Source organism: Siphateles boraxobius, unplaced genomic scaffold (assembly GCF_051911475.1).
Source record: "Siphateles boraxobius isolate OS27281-9 unplaced genomic scaffold, OSU_SipBor_1 30, whole genome shotgun sequence".
Taxonomy (NCBI): domain Eukaryota; kingdom Metazoa; phylum Chordata; class Actinopteri; order Cypriniformes; family Leuciscidae; genus Siphateles; species Siphateles boraxobius.
This window is the reverse complement of record NW_027508920.1, coordinates 12,331,900-12,352,449: the sequence shown is the minus strand read 5'-3', so window position 1 is coordinate 12,352,449 and position 20,550 is coordinate 12,331,900. Positions and strand designations below refer to the sequence as shown.

The 20,550-nt window shown below is 38.2% G+C and overlaps 1 protein-coding gene across 12 annotated transcripts in view; it reads left to right on the top strand.

Moving 5' to 3' along the window:
- dmxl2 (Dmx-like 2) overlaps positions 1-20,550 on the top strand; it is an 89,431-nt gene that overhangs the window by 36,927 nt on the left and 31,954 nt on the right. For 7 of the 12 annotated variants that reach the window (XM_077248208.1, XM_077248203.1, XM_077248207.1 and 4 more), the window contains exons 17-29: positions 167-397; positions 964-2,631; positions 4,605-4,715; positions 5,776-5,945; positions 10,237-10,334; positions 10,477-10,642; positions 11,877-12,141; positions 12,852-13,612; positions 14,768-15,058; positions 15,167-15,358; positions 16,302-16,378; positions 16,545-16,675; positions 18,532-18,780. In XM_077248208.1, coding sequence (XP_077104323.1) covers positions 167-397; positions 964-2,631; positions 4,605-4,715; positions 5,776-5,945; positions 10,237-10,334; positions 10,477-10,642; positions 11,877-12,141; positions 12,852-13,612; positions 14,768-15,058; positions 15,167-15,358; positions 16,302-16,378; positions 16,545-16,675; positions 18,532-18,780 — 4,410 coding nt within the window. The remainder of the gene's footprint in view (positions 1-166; positions 398-963; positions 2,632-4,604; positions 4,716-5,775; positions 5,946-10,236; positions 10,335-10,476; positions 10,643-11,876; positions 12,142-12,851; positions 13,613-14,767; positions 15,059-15,166; positions 15,359-16,301; positions 16,379-16,544; positions 16,676-18,531; positions 18,781-20,550) is intronic. The other 5 variants (XM_077248211.1, XM_077248205.1, XM_077248210.1 and 2 more) reach the window with 1 other exon arrangement.

Below are 20,550 nucleotides of genomic sequence, written 5' to 3'. Positions count from 1 at the left end.
TGCCTTAATTTTCCTATTGGACATCAATAATGTAGCCTACATTTGTACTGTATATAGCTTTCTGTTTATCTGTCTGTCTCTAATTTTCACTCTTATCTGAAATGCATTCTATATATCATGTGTTTTGAAAATTGGTGTAAAAAAATTTTTTTTTTTGTCCTTACAGAAGAGCCAGTAAATGACCGCGTTTTCCAAAACCAGCTGATGGTTCCTTTGAGTCAAAGCAATGCTGACTCATCTCCTGATATCACTCCGGGTCATAGTCCGCTGCCCCGGTCCTCCTCTTCCGCCAACTTGCAGTCAGCCAGCAAACTCATCCTGAGCTCTAAACTAGTCTACAGTCAGCGGCTAGACCTGCCATCAGGGGTGGAGCTAATCAGAGCAACACCCTCTGCTGGTATGATCGTATATTCATGTATACATTGTTACAGGCTAGAATTGGGTCAGGTTTATTGATGCCATTGTATAAATGTCCTATTCAGAGATATATGGTAATAGGGGGTTATCAGGATAAAGTGAATAAGTACCCTTGTGTAGAATAAAATATTTTCTGTCACTATGTTTTCATCTCAAGTAAGAATATACATTATTTAAAAAAAAATATTAGCTCTAATAATTTATTTAGGGGTGCAACATTTTAAGGTGGAAAGTTACTGATTCCTCTTTTAACGTCATGAGGTCTTTGTTTCGCCCTAGGCCTGACGATTATAGCTAAACATTTTGATATCCAATGTATATGCGTTGAAACAACTCAGGAGTTAATACATTTTAAGTTTCGATCAATCATTTAACATATTTAATGTAAAACAACATACTTTCCATGCCAAATTGCACTTGGGGACTCCATTAACATAAAATGACATCCTTGAAATGGACATTCGCACTGAATTATGGAAGTTAATTAAACTTTACGTTTACTGTACTTTATTCACATTTTTGCCATGCTTGTTGTTCTTTTCGAAGGCCACTTGAGCTCCTCGTCTATCTACCCTGTTTGTTTGGCTCCATACCTGATTGTGACCACCTGTTCTGATGGACGTGTCAGGTTCTGGCACTGTAGGGTAGACATGGACTTATCAGCACCACACCCCGAAGACACACATTCGTATCGGTGGGAGCACTGGAGCCTCTTGAAAGAGGAAGATGACAACGACAGCTCTGTGTGTGTCGCGGGCCGACCTGTCGCTGTCAGTTGCTCCTACACAGGAAGACTTGCAGTGTCGTTCAAACAGATTTTGCCTGGCAATGAAGGTGATATTTCTCAGGACTTCTCTATGCTTGTATCAATCTATGAGTGTGAGTCGACGGGCGGCTCAGAGTGGGTCCTAGAACAGACGATTCACCTTGATGATTTTAGCAAACCTGTGAAAACCCTAGATCCACGTGTTAGTGTCGATAGCAATTTGGTTGTCTATAGCAAGTCGGATCTGTTTGTAACCAAAGACAGCCCCAATATCAAGCACTTTGTGCACCTGGACTGGCTGTCTAAAGAAGATGGGTCCCACATCCTGACTGTTGGGGTAGGATCCAACATCCTTATGTATGGACGTATCTCAGGGGTTGTCACCGAGCAGACAAGAGTGAAGGATGGCATGGCAGTCACTCTGCCTCTAGGGGGAAGCATAAAACAGGGAATTCGCTCTCGTTGGGTGCTGCTGAGATCTGTAAACGTTGTCTCTTCCATGGACGGCACCCCATCCCTGCCAGTGTCCCTATCCTGGGTGCGTGATGGCATTCTGGTGGTGGGCATGGACTGTGAGATGCAGGTTTACGCGCAGTGGAGGCAGGATGAGAAACCGAGCGACTGGGAGGACAACAGCATCTTATCCCCAGAGGCCGTTGGAGGTCGCACTATATCCGTTTCAAATGAGGGCAGAGCACGATCTAAGAGTGTCTTTGAGGGCAGTGCGGGAATCGACGATGCTTTCCGCCCCCCCGCGGTAATTCAAGATGGCGGCTTGTTTGAGGCAGCCCATGCATTGTCGCCAACTCTCCCGCAATACCATCCATCCCAGCTGCTAGAGCTTATGGACCTTGGAAGGGTACGTCGAGCCAAGGCTATCTTGGCGCACCTAGTCAAGTGCATTGCTGGAGAAGTTGCAGTGGTGAGGGATGTAGAGGCAGGTGAAGGTGGTGCAAGGAGGCACTTATCTCGAACCATCAGCGTGACGGGTAGCACAGCGAAAGACATTATCGTTGCTGGCCGAGACAGTGGGCGAGATTACACTGAAATCAACTCTATCCCCCCGCTCCCACTATATGCACTGCTGTCCGCAGACCAGGACACATCTTATAAGGCAGGAGAGGAAGTGGGAAAAGGGGCAGAACATGAGATGCAGAAACAGTCAGAGGATCAGTATGCAGATTTGTTTCAGGTGCCGGCTGTAACCACCGATGATTTTGTGAGCTTTGCTGCAGAGAAAACGGAGAAGAAGTCTCGTGTTATTAACCTGTCACAGTACGGACCCACATACTTTGGCCCTGAACACGCACAGGTGCTGTCTTCACATCTTATGCACTCCAGCCTGCCAGGACTCACACGCCTCGAGCAGATGTTCCTTGTGGCTCTTGCTGATACTGTGGCGACCACTAGTGCTGAAGTTGCAGGACCCACGGATAAGCAGTATGCTGGTGAGTTTACTTTTCGTACTAACTTGAACAATGTAATTTCTGCGCCACTAAATTGAGAAAAAAATACTGGTCCACAGGTTTTCCAAACAGTCCCCACATCTCTTATTGGCCAATCAAACAAATCCCATCTCAGAGTCATTGGTTGAGCCAGTTTTGCTTTTCTTTGGACTTTTCTGGATGCTCGAACAAACCATTGTTTTGCTAGTTCCACAGTACCATAGTGTTTACACTTTTCAAAGGAATCAACTTACAATTGGCTTACTTTATACTTGTTTGTGAAAATTAAAATTGAAAAGCTTTATTTTTAAACACTACAGCAGGGGTAGGAAAACTCTGCACTGCCCTGCAGAGTTTGGCTCCAATCCTGATCAAACACACACACACACACACCAGGACTTTGGTTAGATTTTTCAGGTGTGTTTGATTAGGTTTGGAGCTAAACTTTGCCAAACAGTAAATATCAGGATGCCCACTTGATTTCCAAGATATCATTTTGCAGATACTACTCTTGAGCTACTTACGTATACTCGTAACTAACTACCATTTACTGCCATTTTGTAGAGGGTATTATTGGCCAACACAGAAGTTAGCATCACCCTGGTTCGCTCAACAAAATCCTAATAGTATTTTTCCATTGGCGTTTGGATTTTTGCAGGATATAAGCTCTGTGACTAACAAAAGTTTATGATTCTCACATGTTTTTTTTAATCATGATAATCTTCACACACCTTGAAGACAACTTTTGTGAATTTTGAAACCGTAAAAAAGCTAAACGTAATTCGTATGTATTCTTTCAATAACCTATGATTAGTAGATTTATCAGATAAACAACTAAAGATATGTCCGTTTGGCTGCTATCTTTCAACTTTTTTAGTTGTACAAAAGTGCTGTGACACTTAAACTCATGTTTTTTGGCAGTTTTAAAAAGTTATTTTGTATTTTAAGGTACACAACAGTGGTGACTGTGGTATCAAAGACACATTAGCATACTATAGCATTTATGCATTTATATGAAGGTCTTAGTTCCGTTGTCACCCTCTGCTGGAAGATTTAGCCAATAAACCAGCTGGCAGCCAATTAGCATCTTTCTCCGCTTTGACTGGCAGTATAAGTCACAAATATCACACATCAAAAAACATAAAGTTTAAAATAGAAATTGTATTTAAGATCAATCTGTATTATGTAATATATTGCCATATTCAAATGTTCAAGTAAATACATTTAAATATTAAATGAATAAACTAACAATCCTTACAGTTTGATTCAAACTTTTGTCTCTAATAATAAACATGAGTATCTTGTGAATATGATATACTTCTTGTATTGGCTAACTGTCTAATATGTCCAAGTACATGAAGAGAACCATAATAAAACTTTTTTTTATAAAAACCTTGATATTATTATTTATTGTCAACATTGAACCTATCAGGCTTTATCCATGTTACCTATAGTTCAGATCTTTTTTTATTTAGTCTCTTTAGTACTAAACCTTAACACAGTGTTCCAGTGCTTGCTAGAGCCAAAATGCAAGGAGAAAGGTTCAGGGACAGTAGGATAAATCATACGGCACGTGTGTGTGTGTTTATGGTTTAGTTCTAATTCACATAAAATTGGGTTGCTGATGAACTACAAAGTTCAAGCCTCAATTTCCCCCTAGAGGAAGCATTTTTAATTAGGCCTAGTCTCTGATGCTGTTAAATGTTTAATTGTATCAGGTGTGATCAAAGTCATCATGAAGTGATTTAGATCAAAGTCCGGAATATGTTCAGGATTATGTGTGCTCTGAACATCATTAACATTATTTGATGGCAGACCTATATGACTGAGAGTAACGATCACATGGCACGCTTTCAAAACAGAAGGTTTGATTGTACCTCCAAAGTATTGGAATCGCCTTGCAGAAAAGGAATCAGAAGTTAAAAATGCAACACGGTTTCTTAGGGTTATGGTTTAGTAAAACTGTGTTTCTGCAGGTGGAGAAGCTCTAGATGAATGTGGTCTACGTTACCTGTTGGCCATGAGATTGCATACCTGTCTGCTGAACTCCCTGCCTCCCCTCTACAGGATACAACTACTGCATCAGGGTAAAACACTCACCTACATAAACATATACACACACACATCACACTTCCATTTGCACATGCAGTGATAAATGGTTTCCTCAGATAAGGTGGTTAAGGCGCTAAAGCTTTTCTAGCGAAGGCAGTCAAGTCACATTGTGCTTCATACAATACAGATTGTTTCAAAGCAGATTCACATGAATACACACAAAAAAGTGTTAATTTTGTAAAATTCTACTCAATTTAGTGCAGTTTTGATTCAATTCATTTCAATACCTGTGTCAATCTATGTTCATTAATTATGAAACAAATTTAATTGAGCTATAAAGCAGGTCTACAGAAACCAATAGTGTCCTTACTCAGCTCAAGTCAGTTTAATTTGATTCCAATGTTCAACACTGTTATTTAATTGACACCAGTAAAGGAAGATGGACCTCTCAATGAAGATCGATGTGGAGCAAATAATCTTTTGAAACTATATTTAATATATATGCGAGAAGTCTCGGGTTCAAATTCCAGATGAGCCCCCACTTGTTATATGTATGCATATATGAATAAAAAACCATTGGACTGGGTTCGTCTTGCAATATTGCTTACCTGCCTCATGCATAAAAAACTAAAATATTTTGCAGACTTTACCTTAAAATCCTTTCTTTTTTCATTATTTCTGTAATGTGCTGCGATCTAAAATATTAGATTGTCCACAACAATATTTGTGGAACATGCAACAATGGGGGGGCTTTGTAGTCCAAAAGTTGATATTCACTGGTTTAGGATATTTCAATATTCAGACATCAGGAGAACGTGGAGAATGAAATGGTTTAAAAGAAACATATTATATATAGAATATTTATTAACATATGTTAAAGATTTACCTTGACAGCCTTGACAGCCCTAAAACTACTGCTTGTGGTTTTCTATTATAGAACAGTTTTCAAATTCCGAGTCATGCTGATAAATTTAGATTATTTTAAACTTGGTTGCTTGTCCTGAGTGCTCTATTCAGCATTCGCCTGTTGTAAAGAAGCCTGATATATATCTTTGTTTTGGTCTTGGGGGTTTTATACTGTGTTTGTGTGTCCAGGAGTGTCCACTTGTCACTTTGCGTGGGCGTTCCACTCCGAAGCTGAGGAGGAGATGTTGAACATGATTCCTGCCATGCAGAGAGGAGATCCACAGTGGTCTGAGCTCAGGGCGGTTGGCGTCGGATGGTGGGTCAGAAACATTAACACGCTGAGGCGGACGGTGGAGAAGGTGAGACCACACAAACACACTTGTGCATACACAACATTATTTACACAAAAGAATCCAGTTTCTGGATAAACATTTCTATAGAAACCAGTAATTCTCAATCCTGTTCCTGAAGGCCCCCCAGCACTACACATTTTCAATGTCTTCAATATCAAGACATGAAATGGATGTGTCAGATAAGGGAGACATCTGCAATTTGAATGATTCAGTCTCCAAGAAAGCAGTAGTGTACATAAAGTTATAGGACTATTATTGGCTGATAGGAATGTTGTTCCAGAAACGAGAAAGGATGATTCAGTAGCATTTTCTACAGGAGAACTGCATTACCACAATTCATTTTCTTTCCAATTTTTTACTCTCCATTAAATTGCATTCTGTTCTAATTCAATATAAATTTTGCTTGCATTATTTAGCTTCACTTTAGTTAGTTTAACTTCACTTTAGTTAGTTAATTTTCTTTATTCTTTTGAAATTTCAGTTCACTTTAATTTTATTCTACTTCAATTTAATTCAGTTCAATAAAATGTCACTGCAATTTGGTTAATCTAATTGCAGTTCATTAGTTCAGTTCATTTCAGTTCTTTTGAAGTTTCTGTTCTGTATAATTCAGTTAAATTAATTTCTGTTAATACAGAAAGTACTAACAGTTCAATTTAGTACAGTTCAATTCATTTTTACTTCAGTTCAAATCATTTTAGTTCAGTTGAAATTTCAGTTCAGTTAATATAATTTCAATTAATTTTACTTCACTTAAGTTGGTTAATTTTCTTTGTTCTTTGAAAAGTTAAATTCTCTTTAATTCAGTTAAATTCAATTTAGTTGATATCAGTACAATTAAATATGTTTTCAATTCAGTTCAAATCACTTTAGCTTTAAAATTGCAGTTGTTTAATTTTGTCATTTCGCTTTAATTCAGTTAATCAGATACATTTTAGATGAATTTTTGCAGTTTATTTAATTTTCATTTTTACATTTTATGCATTTGGCAGACGTTTTGATCCAAAGCGACTTACATTGCATTTCAAGGTACACATTTACATTCTTGTCAGTTCTTGCTTTCCCTGGGAATCGAACCTATGACCTTGGTGTTGCAAGCGCCAACGCTCTACTGTTTGAGCTACAATCATAATAAAACTCATTGATCGTCATATTAAACAAGCTCACGTGCTCAACTGTGAAACAGCACACACGGGGAAAAATGTTATGTTATGGACCATTTTATTTTAAGGCTAGAATTACACCTTCATGACTAATCAGCCTTTTGGTTTGTGCGTAGGTAAGTTGTAACATTTTGTTTATTTTGTGTAGGCCTGTAAATATCTGATTTATCTCATATAGGATGCATTTGGTTAGGAAATAAGGCAGTTGTAAAGCGTGCCGGTGATAATCGTTGTTAATACTTTGGGTTTAGTTAGCATGTTTCAGTGCGGTGCTCCAGAAAGAGTTCATCCATTAGACACTCTGAATAGCCAGTGTTGGGAGTAACGAGTTACAAAAGTAATGCATTACAGTAACATATTACTTTTTGCTGTAACGCAGTAGTGTAAGGCATTACTTATCAATTTTCAGTAATATTTTACTCGGTACATGTTCAGTAAGGCTTGCGTTACAACAGACTTTTAGTTTTAATTGTAAAACAAACAACAGCAAAAAACAGCAAGACCGCGAGACATTAACGAATGAAAAATGCAAGTAGGCTAAATTAACTGTTCGTGGTCAGTCAATAGCCGCGTGTGGTGTCCAAGTCTGTAAATAAAGACTAAAGGGCAGCGTCTGATATATTTGTATAGCGATTTATTTTTTACAGGAGTGCCGTGAGGTGATTTCGGCCTCTGTGCTCGCGCTGCCCAGTGGAAAAGCGGCTAATGGTGAAGATGGCATGAAGAAGACTATACATTCGCGAGATGGACGTATGCGCATTAGGCTATTCGTTCTGTGTTTTTTTCTAAACAGTTAGGCTATGTTTATGTGGTATTTTTCATGTTTTCATCACGCAATCATGTTTTTGATGCGGTGGAGACGCGTTCATGTAAGGGCGACGGCGCTGCCGATAAAGCACCTAAAAGCTGTCACAAAGAACCGGCAAAAGCAATGATTATGAATATGTCAAATATAGCAAGGAGACATTTTAATTGTTTATTAATAAAGACAAGATGAAGTTGACGATGCTGCCTCGCGATCTTCGCATTAGCCTAATGAATGCACCAGAGAAATGCACATTTCATTTCATAACAGCAGAGAGCAGTCTGTTTTCTTTCGTTTTGAATTGTTCTGTTTACAAGTAGACATTTCAATATAGATATATTTTTGAAGTCCGTGAATAGGCTACCTTATACGCTGAGTTTCGGTTATGAGACGCGCTCCAGTTCACGCGCTTAAATCCAGGCAATTGGTTGATGAAACATTGATTAAAATTAAGATACAATTAATACAAAACGAAATTCACTTTAAAGAAAGGCTTTGTGTGTGTAAGGTCTCTGTGAAAGTTTTAAAGCAGTCTTTTAGTGCCGCTTCATAGCGGTCGCGTCCATAACGGAGAACTGGCACGTCTGTAACATTGTTTTTTCCTCATAAATGCGAACACGAAAAATAAAATAAAATGATTATTTTATGTTCTGTGGAGAGCCAACCCTTCTTCATCCGATTTGCGCAGTGTAATTCACAGAATTACAACAAAAAAAAAAATCGTTGCCTCCTAAAAGTTAAAGATTTTTTTTTGTCACGCATGACTGTGGATTTCCCTAATATTAAATATAAAACGCATGTGTAGACTAATATTTTTCTAATGTCTGGACTCCTTTCAGGGAGGAGCCTATGGATAAACAGACGTTTCAATATTTTGGTATTAATGCATTTTCTGAGAATTTATATTTCAAGTTTTGACTGCAAATGTCATGTCCATTACGCTGGAATTCCCAAATTTTAAATAATTTATCCTCAACTAGTTTTGTGGTGTAGGTCTACGTATTTTATAATGTTAAGTTAACTTCAGATAATACTAATAGTAGTTTAAAGATGTGGTAGCATTGGATCTGGACGGTATGGATAACGCTGGGAGTTGGAAGGGGTGTGTCGCGATTCTGCAGGTTCGTGGATCTGAGTGTCGCGATTTCGGTTTCATATCGCATATCGTTACAGCCCTAGTCATTTTAGAATGTTAAGTTCTACTCCTGTATAGTTATTTTGGTGAAAGTAACTCAAAAGTAATACAGGAGTAATGTAACGCATTACAATTCTGAGACAGTAATATTGTAAGGTAATGAATTACTTTTAAATAACAGTAACAAGTAATATATAATGTATTACAGTTTGGGAGTAACTTGCACAACACTGTGAATAGCACATAACGTAGTTCAAGTTTACTTGTGCATTTGCGTCATTTTGTGCAGATATACAGGTCCTTCTCAAAAAATTAGCATATTGTGATAAAGTTCATTATTTTCCATAATGTAATGATAAAATTTAAACTTTCATATATTTTAGATTCATTGCACACCATGAGCTGTATACCAAAATCATCAGTATTAAAACAATAAAAGACCTGAAATATTTCAGTTGGTGTGCAATGAATCTAAAATATATGAAAGTTTAATTTTTATCATTACATTATGGAAAATAATGAAATTTATCACAATATGCTAATTTTTTGAGAAGGACCTGTAATTTGTGATATTATGTTCATTTTGTATACATCTGATTTATATATCAGTTTACCGGTGTTTATTCAGCGCGCGCAGCTCAAACAGCAGTGCACGACTTATAATAACTATGATTGGTACTGTTATGTTACATAAAATTAGAATGAGAACTCTCTTATTGTATTAAATCGTTGTGAATTCATTGAGTTTAATTTGGGTTTAACGCATCATCAACAGGAGTTACACATTCTGACAAGCACGCATCTGAGGCGGTATTGGTGACACGTTGTATTAGTCGTTATATTTGATTATTAAATAAGTAATTTAATTAAATGATCAATCATATCGACTCATTTTACAATCCTACTAGCCTTTTAATTAGACTAAAAACCCTTCTCATTCATTTGGTGAGGACCGTGGCAATTTGAGCAGCATTTTTTGCACACACTGTCATGATGTTGGCTATATGCCACTGCAGTAGACGCTTATTCCAGTATTAAGGCTAACAATTAATCGATTAATTGATCGTTAATTTAAATGACAATCGATCATGGGATTTTGTGTAAACTGACATCTCTAATATATGACATTGGTGATATTACAGTTTATAAATATGATAAAAAAAAAAAAAACTCTGACTCTTTACTTTGCATTAGGTAGCCAAAGCAGCATTTCAGAGGAATAATGATCCACTAGATGCAGCTCTGTTCTATCTGGCCACGAAGAAGAAGGCTGTTCTCTGGGGTCTCTTCAGGTACTTTAAACTCACTTACTCATAGATACACTGTTACTTTCACATAGCTGCATCTCAAATGCAGTGTTATTCTCTTGATGCAAAGAGCCTCATGCAGCTGTGAAATTTCCACTTGTTTATTTATACATTGATTTCTGTGTAGGTCTCAACACGATGAGAAGATGACCCAGTTTTTCAGCCATAACTTCAAGGAGGACCGCTGGAGGAAGGCAGCTTTAAAGAATGCCTTTTCTCTCCTGGGAAAACAGCGCTTTGAGCAGTCGGCTGCGTTTTTCCTGCTCGCTGGCTCACTGAAAGACGCCATTGAGGTTTGCATCATCCTATTTTAATCGCGCCGAAATACACTCCTAGGAAAATATAGAAACCGTGTGTTGGAGTCTGCTGCTTTTGTTTTGATTTTGTGACATCATAAAGTGTGTGGTCGTCAGTGAAGAGTGGAGTGTGATATAACAGCCCTGAGTGGTTTGGTTTAGTCTAAACATCACTGATAAACTCCCTTGATGGACACATGACAACTTTAGTTTACCTTGGGCTGGATGTCTGACAGCAAACAGTCAAAACAATGATAGCACCACTCATGAAATATTGCATAGGTTGTAAAAATGGGACATGTGGAGTTATATTAGGGATATAAATTAGCTTTGCTTCTGTTTTTAGTCTGTCAATAATCTATTTATATTTTGAACAGATTAGTGAAAAGTGTTCTGTAAAATCACCAATGTTCCTAAGTCAATATGTCTGGGTCATATTTTTTTACCATTTTAAAATGGGAAAACGAGTAATTATTTACATGACAGTTAAGCACATCGTGACGTTTACCCATCAAATTCCCAAATTGTATGTGTCCGGACATTTTACATTTGAGTTTTAAAGAAATTGTTGATGTTTTTATTATTATTTTATTGTGATTCTCTTTAGACATTCAATATAAAATTACAATGACATTTTTTATTCAGCATGTTTAAAGGCATTACAAATACAACAATAGTGTATAAATGGTTGACCCTTATAAATAATATTTAATGATTTTGAGTTTTTTTTTTACATTACAGTGAGAATTTTAGGTCAAAATATGCTTAATTATGATTAAAATAATTTCACAATGCAAAAACAATGTGAATGAAGTATCACAATGGTCACACTTTATATTAGGTGTTTTTAACTACTATGTACTATTTATAATAAATAAAAATAAAAAATAGTTTGGGGCACTGTACTTGTATTGCAAAAGCCTTTTTTGCTGCTATTGAGGTTGGAGATGGGTAAAGTTAGGGATGGGTTTGGTTGTATGGTTGGGTTTAAGGGTGGGTCAGGGTGTAAGAAAAAGGTCCAAATGTAATATATAGATGCAATTACAGAAATTAGTGCATTGTATCAAATGATTAATTGGAATGTTAGTACATAGTACTAGTTAAAGACACTTAACATGAATTTGGAACCAAAAAATCTTAAAAGAAACCATTGTCTTTCACCAATCTTTTGATTTTCGAATGAAACATGATTGAGACATGTTGTTGACAAGTTGATCCGTCTCTCTGGTAGGTTTGTCTGGAGAAAATGGAGGACATCCAGCTTGCGATGATTGTTTCTCGTCTTTACGAGGCTGATTACGAGAGTTCCTCCACCTGTCAGGGTATCCTGTACGAGAAGGTTCTCGGCTGCAACCGAGATGGAAGCGGGTTCTCCTGTACCAAACTACACCCTGACCCGTTCCTGAGGAGCATTGCGTACTGGATCATGAAGGACTACACCAGAGCCCTGGACACACTGCTGGAACAAATTTATAAAGAGGATAATGAGAACCCTGGTGAGTACCTGTAAAGCCTGAAATAATGGTCTGAAAAATGTAACAGTTTATTGATCCTGTAGACAAAAAGAAAGAAAGAAATAAAGAGAAAAGGTTTGGATATTTGCTTATTTGATTCATCAGGCTTTTACGGCTCATATCGTGTAATACAGGAGAATATGGAGCTCATACTCAAGGAGGAAAAAAACACCAAACTGAGCATAATATGCAGTTTGGTGCAGTTGCTAATATTTATTTAGGCAAAAAATACAATGAAATTCTGATAGATATAAATGTAAATCAATCCGATTTTTACAACAGTATAGTGGACTTTTTACATAAAATGCATATAAATCAGTTGTCACTCTATATCTAAACTTTATAGTTTTATGATCAAAGCTCTGAAGTATATATTGTGGGGTTAAAAAACATAATGCAACGCAATACAATAATGACTGAAAGATGTACAAATAAAAATTCCTCGAAAGCCTGTTGTATCATATTTGATACTCTCATTTTAACATGATTTTTTACAGGTGATGTATGGATACAATTAATTCTTATGTTTACTTCTTACAAATCAAGAATTTCTTAACAAAAAAGACATATTTAATATGTAAAAGACCTTTTACTTGCCAAAAAATATATATATATTGTCAGCACACTAGCAGCACACTAAAATTTTTGTAGCTAATCACTATTTGAGACCGAACCATTTCTCTTTCTTTCAGATGTGCTGGTGAAATCGTGCAATCCTGTCGTATTTAGTTTCTATAACTACTTGCGCGCACACCCTCTGATCGTTCGCCGGCACTTTGCCAACCCTGAGGGGTTTGTGACTGCTGTTGGTCTAACATCAGAACGCAATAGTGCAGACGAAATCAATTTGATAGAGCGAAAGCTCTTCTTCACCACCGCTAATGCTCACTTTAAGGTGGGCTGCCCACTCCTGGCCCTTGAGGTCTTATCCAAAATCCCTAAAGTCACTAAGAAAGCATCTTCTCTGAGTAAGGGCTCATCTGTGACCAACATCAGTGCTGCCCAACCACAGGAGAATGGAGGAAAGGCTTTAGAACTTGACTGGGGAGCTCCTGCCATCCCCAGCCAGGCCTGGGGAGCCGACTCCGGGCTGGACTGGAGTCAACCAATGGTTAAAATGGAGGATGAGAGTCTACAGTTGGACTGGGAAGATAATAAGGAGGAAGATGAGGATGAAGATGGTGGTTTGACCATGAAAAAGGCAGAAGTGGAAGATGAAGAGGCCAAAAAGCCACCCAAATCAGCAGCCCTGCAGCGTGAAGACTCAAAGGCAGAGTCGGAGGTGGACGTGATCGCCGAACAGCTCAAGTTCCGAGCCTGTTTGAAGATTCTCATGACAGAGCTGCGGACACTGGCGACAGGATACGAGGTGGATGGTGGCAAACTGCGTTTTCAGCTCTACAACTGGCTTGAGAAAGAGATTGAGGCCGTGCACCACATCTGCAACTATAAGGTTGGTGCTCATCATCTCTTTGCCAGAGTGTAATCTCAGATTGAACCTTTACTGGGATTTTGGTGAACCAAAAGTCTAATGCTGAACAACATTGAGATTGAGCAATATTTAGATTGTCTCTGAACCTGATAATTGAATACAATGGTTCTCCACTTCACAAAATCCAATGCATGTGTTGAACGTGAGAGTGGTAAATGTCAATACTATTCAGCTCTTTGACAGTATTCAGTCTACAGTATATCTTAATATTCAAAGTTGGCTTGAAATGAAAATGCATCTTTTTTTATAAATGCATGTTATAGATCTTATTGTGAACAATTTATCCATCCATTTTTCCTTTCTTGTTTTTTATGTGACTGCACTGTTTAAATAAAATGTCATAACTAGACTTTCCTTGGTGAAAAGTGAAAATGGTGACGTATACAGGATTTCACCAATAATTTAGTCAATTTAATCCCCTCCCCTAAAAGCTTGTGTTCATATGCCACCACTTTTGGGTGCAACGCCTACACCTTAAAATCTAATCAACAACTGAGACATAGAGCCATGTACCCATCTTATTTAATTTTTTTCTGATAAACCATTACACTTGGATGTAATTCAGTCGCTAATTTCGTTTCATCAGGTTTTTATTATTTTTTTAGTTTTTTTTTTATTTTAGACAAGAGGAACAGACATTAAATGCAATAATGCAAGACATATAATAATTTCCACATTAATTTATTTTCACCAAATGAGCACAAGCAATAATCATTTATTAATTGATTTATGTGTAAAGTAACTATATATAGTCAAGATCAGCAATGTTTAAATACATACATCTTTACTATAACATTTTAAAGAATGTTAAATACCACACAGAGAAGTCTGTGCACTGATAACCCAAATGATGAATCATGTTGTGAGTGATCTTTTTGAAACAAGCAGTTCAAAACAACTGAATCATGAGGTTAAAATTAACTTCTGAAGGTAAACTTCAAGACGCAATTAAAGTATGCAGGTGAGCATGAAACAAGTGTATTGACAGTTTATATTATGAAACTGAATTGCTTAGAAGTACATCAAAATGCATGATGTTGAGTAACTGTATATTTCCAGCAAAATATGTATGCTAATAGATTGGCCTTATTTGTTTTTGATATTCTAATATGTCAGGTTGAGGGGAAAGCGTCTGGGGGTCAGCTGGAGAAATGGGGTGGAGATGGATCTCTTGACCTGGAAGACTCACTACTCCGTGGTGAAGCAGGCGCATATGAACGTCACCAGATGGAGCGACGGCGTCTGCAAGCCAAGCAGCTGCATGCAGAGCGGAGGAAAGCCTGGCTGAGGAAGAATCAGGCTCTGCTCAGAGTCTTCCTCAGTTACTGCAGTCTGCATGGGGCCAAGGGTGGAGGAGTGACGTCTGTCAGAATGGAACTGCTCTTCCTGCTGCAGGAATCACAACAAGTGTGTCCTTGCATTCTCAACATTTTGATTGATTTATATTGTGCTCTAATGCAACTGGTTGGTTGATTGAGTGTGTTCCCATATAACTGTCTGGTCGTGTATCCTCAGGAAATGACAGTGAAGCAGCTTCAGTCGCCACTCCCCCTCCCCACCACTCTGCCCCTGCTGTCGGCCAGCATCGCCCCCACCAAAACCGTCATCGCCAACCCAGTCCTGCATCTCGGAAACCACATACATGACATCCTCTACACCATTGTCCAGATGGAGGCTCCGCCACACCCAGACATACTGGACGACCGGGTGAGACGCATACAAAAACACACAGATTAGAAACTGTATGAAGTCTGTTACTACATCTACATGAATCCGGATACAGTTGAAAATTTATTTTTTTCTCTCTGTTTTGGCTTCCCGTACACTCTGAGACAGCGTTTATATCCTGCAAAAATAGCTTTTTAAAGACGCTCTCTCAAGTGGATACAATTTGAAAATGCCGTTTTTGCATTGTAGTGGGGACTGTAAAAATGGATTTGAAAACTATGAGGCATGTTTTTGTCATGTGAAGCTATTGTAACCATAGCTATGTATGGATATACCAGCATGCGCCTGCTATGTAAGATTGGGTATTGTTTGAATTTTAGGGCTTCTGATTCCTCTTATTGATTTTCAGTTTCGATTCCAATAAGGTAAAGACAAAATTAACATTTAGATATAAAACATATTTATTCTGTCTTTTTGCAAAACGTATATTTGCAGCTGAATACCATAAACAAAATCAGCAGCCTAAAGAACAATTACACAAGGAATGGTTTAAAAAATATATACCACAGAAAAAAACAACTAGCCTAACTAATATAAGTTTCAATCATTATTAAGGACAATTGAACAATAGCAATTTAGCAATGGCACAAATAATTATGACAGAAAATTTCCTCGCAATTGCTTTCCTGCGGAAAAACATGCCATTTGCTTTTTAAACCAATTGAGTGACGAGTAAATAGGCTTCTGGGATATTGAATAACGTGAGAAACTTATTACGTATTGTCTCTCTATATCATCTCAGCTAGCTTTTATTTCGTTTTACGCATGCACAGTAAGATGATTTAAACGTTTTCCGATGTTTCAGTGTGGACAAGCTACTTTTGGAAAAATGCTAGTGTAGACTGAGAGAGTTTTGAAACTAAAACGCATTTTACAAATGTTTCTCTGTGTACTTCTACTAATATGTGCATGTGTATTTCAGGTGAATGCTTTACACACTCTCGCTGCTTCTCTATCGGCTTGTATCTACCAATCACTGTGTGACAGCCACAGCTACAGGTACAAACACACTACTGATAAACCCACTGGTTATTCACATTAAAAGGCTTGCGAAGATTTTGTTCCAGCTTTGATTGTCTGACTACTATAAACGGCGTTCTTTTCTGTTAACTCTTACACACACTGTTACTGACTCATGCCTTTCTGCTGATGTGTGTGTATTCAGCAGCCAGTCGGAGGCCAGTCAGTATACTGGGATGGTGTATCAGGGGCTGTTACTGAGCGACAGGCGTAGACTTCGCACCGAGAGCATCGAGGAACATGCAACACCCACTTCTGCCCCTGCACAGTGGCCAGGTAACAAACATCAGATCACACTGCATGGAAAACATGGAGAAATAGAATCCTTAGGCCGTGTGTCCACCAAAGTGTTTTTAGCCAGCTGAAAACACTAGACGCTCGGCTGAAAACGCCTAGCTGTGGGCGCTTGAAAGCGTTTTGGCAGCGCTGCGTTTTTTCAGTTGAGACGATTCGTTGCTATGATACAGAATATCTGCAGCACAGTTTACTTGTAACTGATTTCGCGGATAATTTGTTTCATACTAAAAATTTATTTTTCATCCATCTTGTTCGGTTAGCTCTGCTGGTTGACGTCGTTGTACAGAAAGAATGTTGTGACAGTTGGTCGGTATGGTATTTGTCCCGCCCCTCCTCCACTGTGATTGGACAGCTGGGTAAAAAGTGATAGTGATGAGCGCTGCGTTTTACCCAAAGTTGAACATTTTTCAACTCTGGGCGACCAGTAAAAAACGCTGAAGCTCAGCGCTTGAGCGTTAAATACACGCTCAGCGCCTCATTACGCTCATGGCGTTCTAAAAACGCGGCTCTCCCATTGAAAACAATTGAAAAAATACACCAGACGCGCGAAAAAAAACGCTTTGGTGGACACACGGCCTTATCTAGTGATGAGTCATTCTATGTGGAGAGGAAAGTAACATCTGTAAAGATACTTTTTTACCCCATTTACTTTCTTAAAGTCCCTGGTGTTCAGACTGGTGGTAAAAATTATATTAACCAATAATATTGGCACAATGCAAACTCTTTTCCAGATCTGATTCTATGTTGGTAGACAATGCCCACCTTTTGATTAAATCAAAATGTTTTTTTTTTATTATAGGATAGGATATTTTTAACCACTGAATATCCTATTTCACGTTATGGATATTAAAGTATAATAATAGATAAGTGTATAGATAGAAAAATGGATAGTCAGATACATGACGGATATATTAATGGTCAGATGGAGATATTAGATGGGTAAGCAGATAGATAGATAGACAGATGGAGGGACAAATTGATGAATGGATGATATATATATATATATATATATATATATGGAGAAGATAATGGTTGGATAAAACATGGATGGATGGCAGAGAGGTTGGATGGATGGACAGATTGATATGGAGATGGATAGATGGATGAACAGATAGAGGAAAAAATGTTGGATCGATGAATAGATGGATGAACTTAAAGATGAAGGAGAAAATGAACAGATAGAAAATGGATGGATTGGATGAGTGGATCAGGCCTGGACTTTACGTTGTGTTTTGTTTATGTTTGTGCGGCAGTCGTCCATGAGGGGCTGCAGCTTTACTTTCGTTTTGTTATTTGTTTGTTTTGGAATTAAAGTTATGTTGAACGTTCACCAGTTCCCGCCTCCTTCTTCCCTGAACTTTAAACATTGCTAGAGATGGATGGATGGATGAACAGATAGATGGAGGAGAGAGTGGGGAGCCCGTTCTCATCCTTTGGCGGCATATGTGACGCCATATGACAAAACGGCGAAATACTACGCACATGGCACCCTTTAGCGTGAATATAACACGTGAACCCAAGGCGTCATAAAGTTGACTGGCATCCTTTAGCGTGAATATGAGACGCAGACCCTACCCCACACCTAAACCTACCCATCGCAGTGCGTGTTATATTGACGATAAAGGGTGCCATGTGCGTAGTATTTCGCCGTTTTGTCATATGGCGTCACATATGACGCCAAAGGATGAGAATGCGTTAGAGTGGGAGTACGGATGGATGAGAGATTGAATGGATGAATAGACATTTGGAAAATAAATAGCTTGTACAGATGGTTTGACAGATAGATGCAGGTTATATATAATAGACACTCAATGTGTATGTTTTCTCTTTCCCAGGTGTGTCGTCTCTGATCAGTCTGTTGGCGTGTGCTCAGGGTGATGATCACGTGCATCTCAATGTCATGTTATGTGAGGCTGTGGTGGCCGTGTATCTCAGTCTGCTGATTCATGGTCTCGGCACACACTCTGGAAACGAGCTCTTCCGGCTGGCCGCTCACCCCCTCAACAACCGCATGTGGGCTGCCGTGTTTGGGGGCGGAGCCAAACTCATTGTCAAACCCAAGCGGCCACCCGAAATCACTCAAGGTGAGTTTTCTGCCCCTGCCAGAGGTGTTTGGTGATGTGATGTCCCGTCACATCTGTAAGGAAAGTCCACAATAGGTACTTTACTTCTGACAAAAGCTGTATGTATTGTTTTTATGGTAGAGTTTAAAATTAATGTTCAGACATTTACTATTCTTGGTTCCATGTATTTTTTAAATTATCTCTGGTTCCTCCAGTTGATAATAAGATTTCCTCCCTTGTCAGCTGCTCTCAAGGCAGCAGGGTCCGAGGGGTCAAAGGTTGTAAAGGTCACAGATTCTAATACCCCTACCCTGACTGTCAACCAAGCACTGCCTCAGACTGAGGCTGGTAACCATGGTAGCTTCACCGTGGAAACAGCACAGCCAGAGAGCTGTGAGTAAGAGCTCAGAGGAACTTCTTCCACACACGAACAGGAAATGAGATGTGAATGATGCCGTTCCAGTTTTTATAAATCGGCACATGAAAATCCAGTGAATAATTGATTGGTAACATTTTACAACAAGTTTAAATTTTTAAACATTAGTTAACTACATTAGTTAACATGAACTAACGATGAAAACTAGTTCTAAAGCATTTATTTATCTTAGCTCATGTTAATTTTAAAATTTACTAATACATTATTAAAATCAAAGGTTGTGTCTGTTAATATTTTTAATGGACCTGAACTAACATGACTTAACAATTAACAGTTGTATTTTTATTAACCAATGTTAACAAAGATTACTAAATACAGTAGCAAATATATTGCCCATTGTTATTTAATGTAAGTTAAAGGAATAGTTCACTGTAAAATAAAAATCATCATTTGCTCACCCTATATGCCCTTCTTTCTTTTTCGGTCCACAAAAGTAGAATTGTTTTTTTGTTTTTTTAAAGGTCCACTCATGGTTGTCCATATAATGGGAGGGGGAAAAAAGATTATTTTTCAAAATTATCACAGAATGGTATCATGTGACACGTCCTATATTCTAAGTGTTTGGTGGAAAATTTTATGTATTTTTTTAACGAAAATCCTGACCTTGGCTGTTGGTCTTCTGTGCACTTTCATGAGACTCTATTAGCGCCACAATTCACGCCTAACTTGCAAATCAAAATCAATTAAAATGTGCGTAAAATACAATGCCTAGAAATCACAAAAGTATCTGTTCTTTCTTCACTCGAACAACGGTTGTCAGATGACCATCAGAATGACAATTGTGAACACGATTACTTTTTGCTACAACCAGGGGCGGAGTGGGACCAAAAAATCTACCTGGAAATTTCGTAGACCACCGGCCGTGGGGAGGGCAGTATTTTTTGGTAAAAAAAAAGAACCCTTTCAAAATTATTTTAAATAGATTAAGAAATCCACCACGTCACATCTATGGTTAGATTGATTTGTTTAGATCCCACCACTTTTTCTCAAGATCGATATTGTCCCCCACCACTTTTTGAAACATTTATACAAATAAATTAAACATCTCCAGTTAACCAGCAGAGCATTCATTTAGTTCGCAATTAAATAAGAGATCTAGCGCTAAAATATTTTGTTTTAGAAATCAAGATGAGCGCTCGTTGCCACGGAGATCGGTTGCATGGATACAGTTGTTCTCTTGTGGCTCGCGCAGTCTTCACTCGGACGCGCGCTTCAATCTATCGCCATTGCTTAGACTCTATTAAATCCGGTGAAATCACAAAATAAAATACACACAAACGTGTCCCTGCTTGATATTGACTGTAACCACTGTTGAACATATTCAGTCTTGATGAGAGAAAAAAAACTACGAGTGC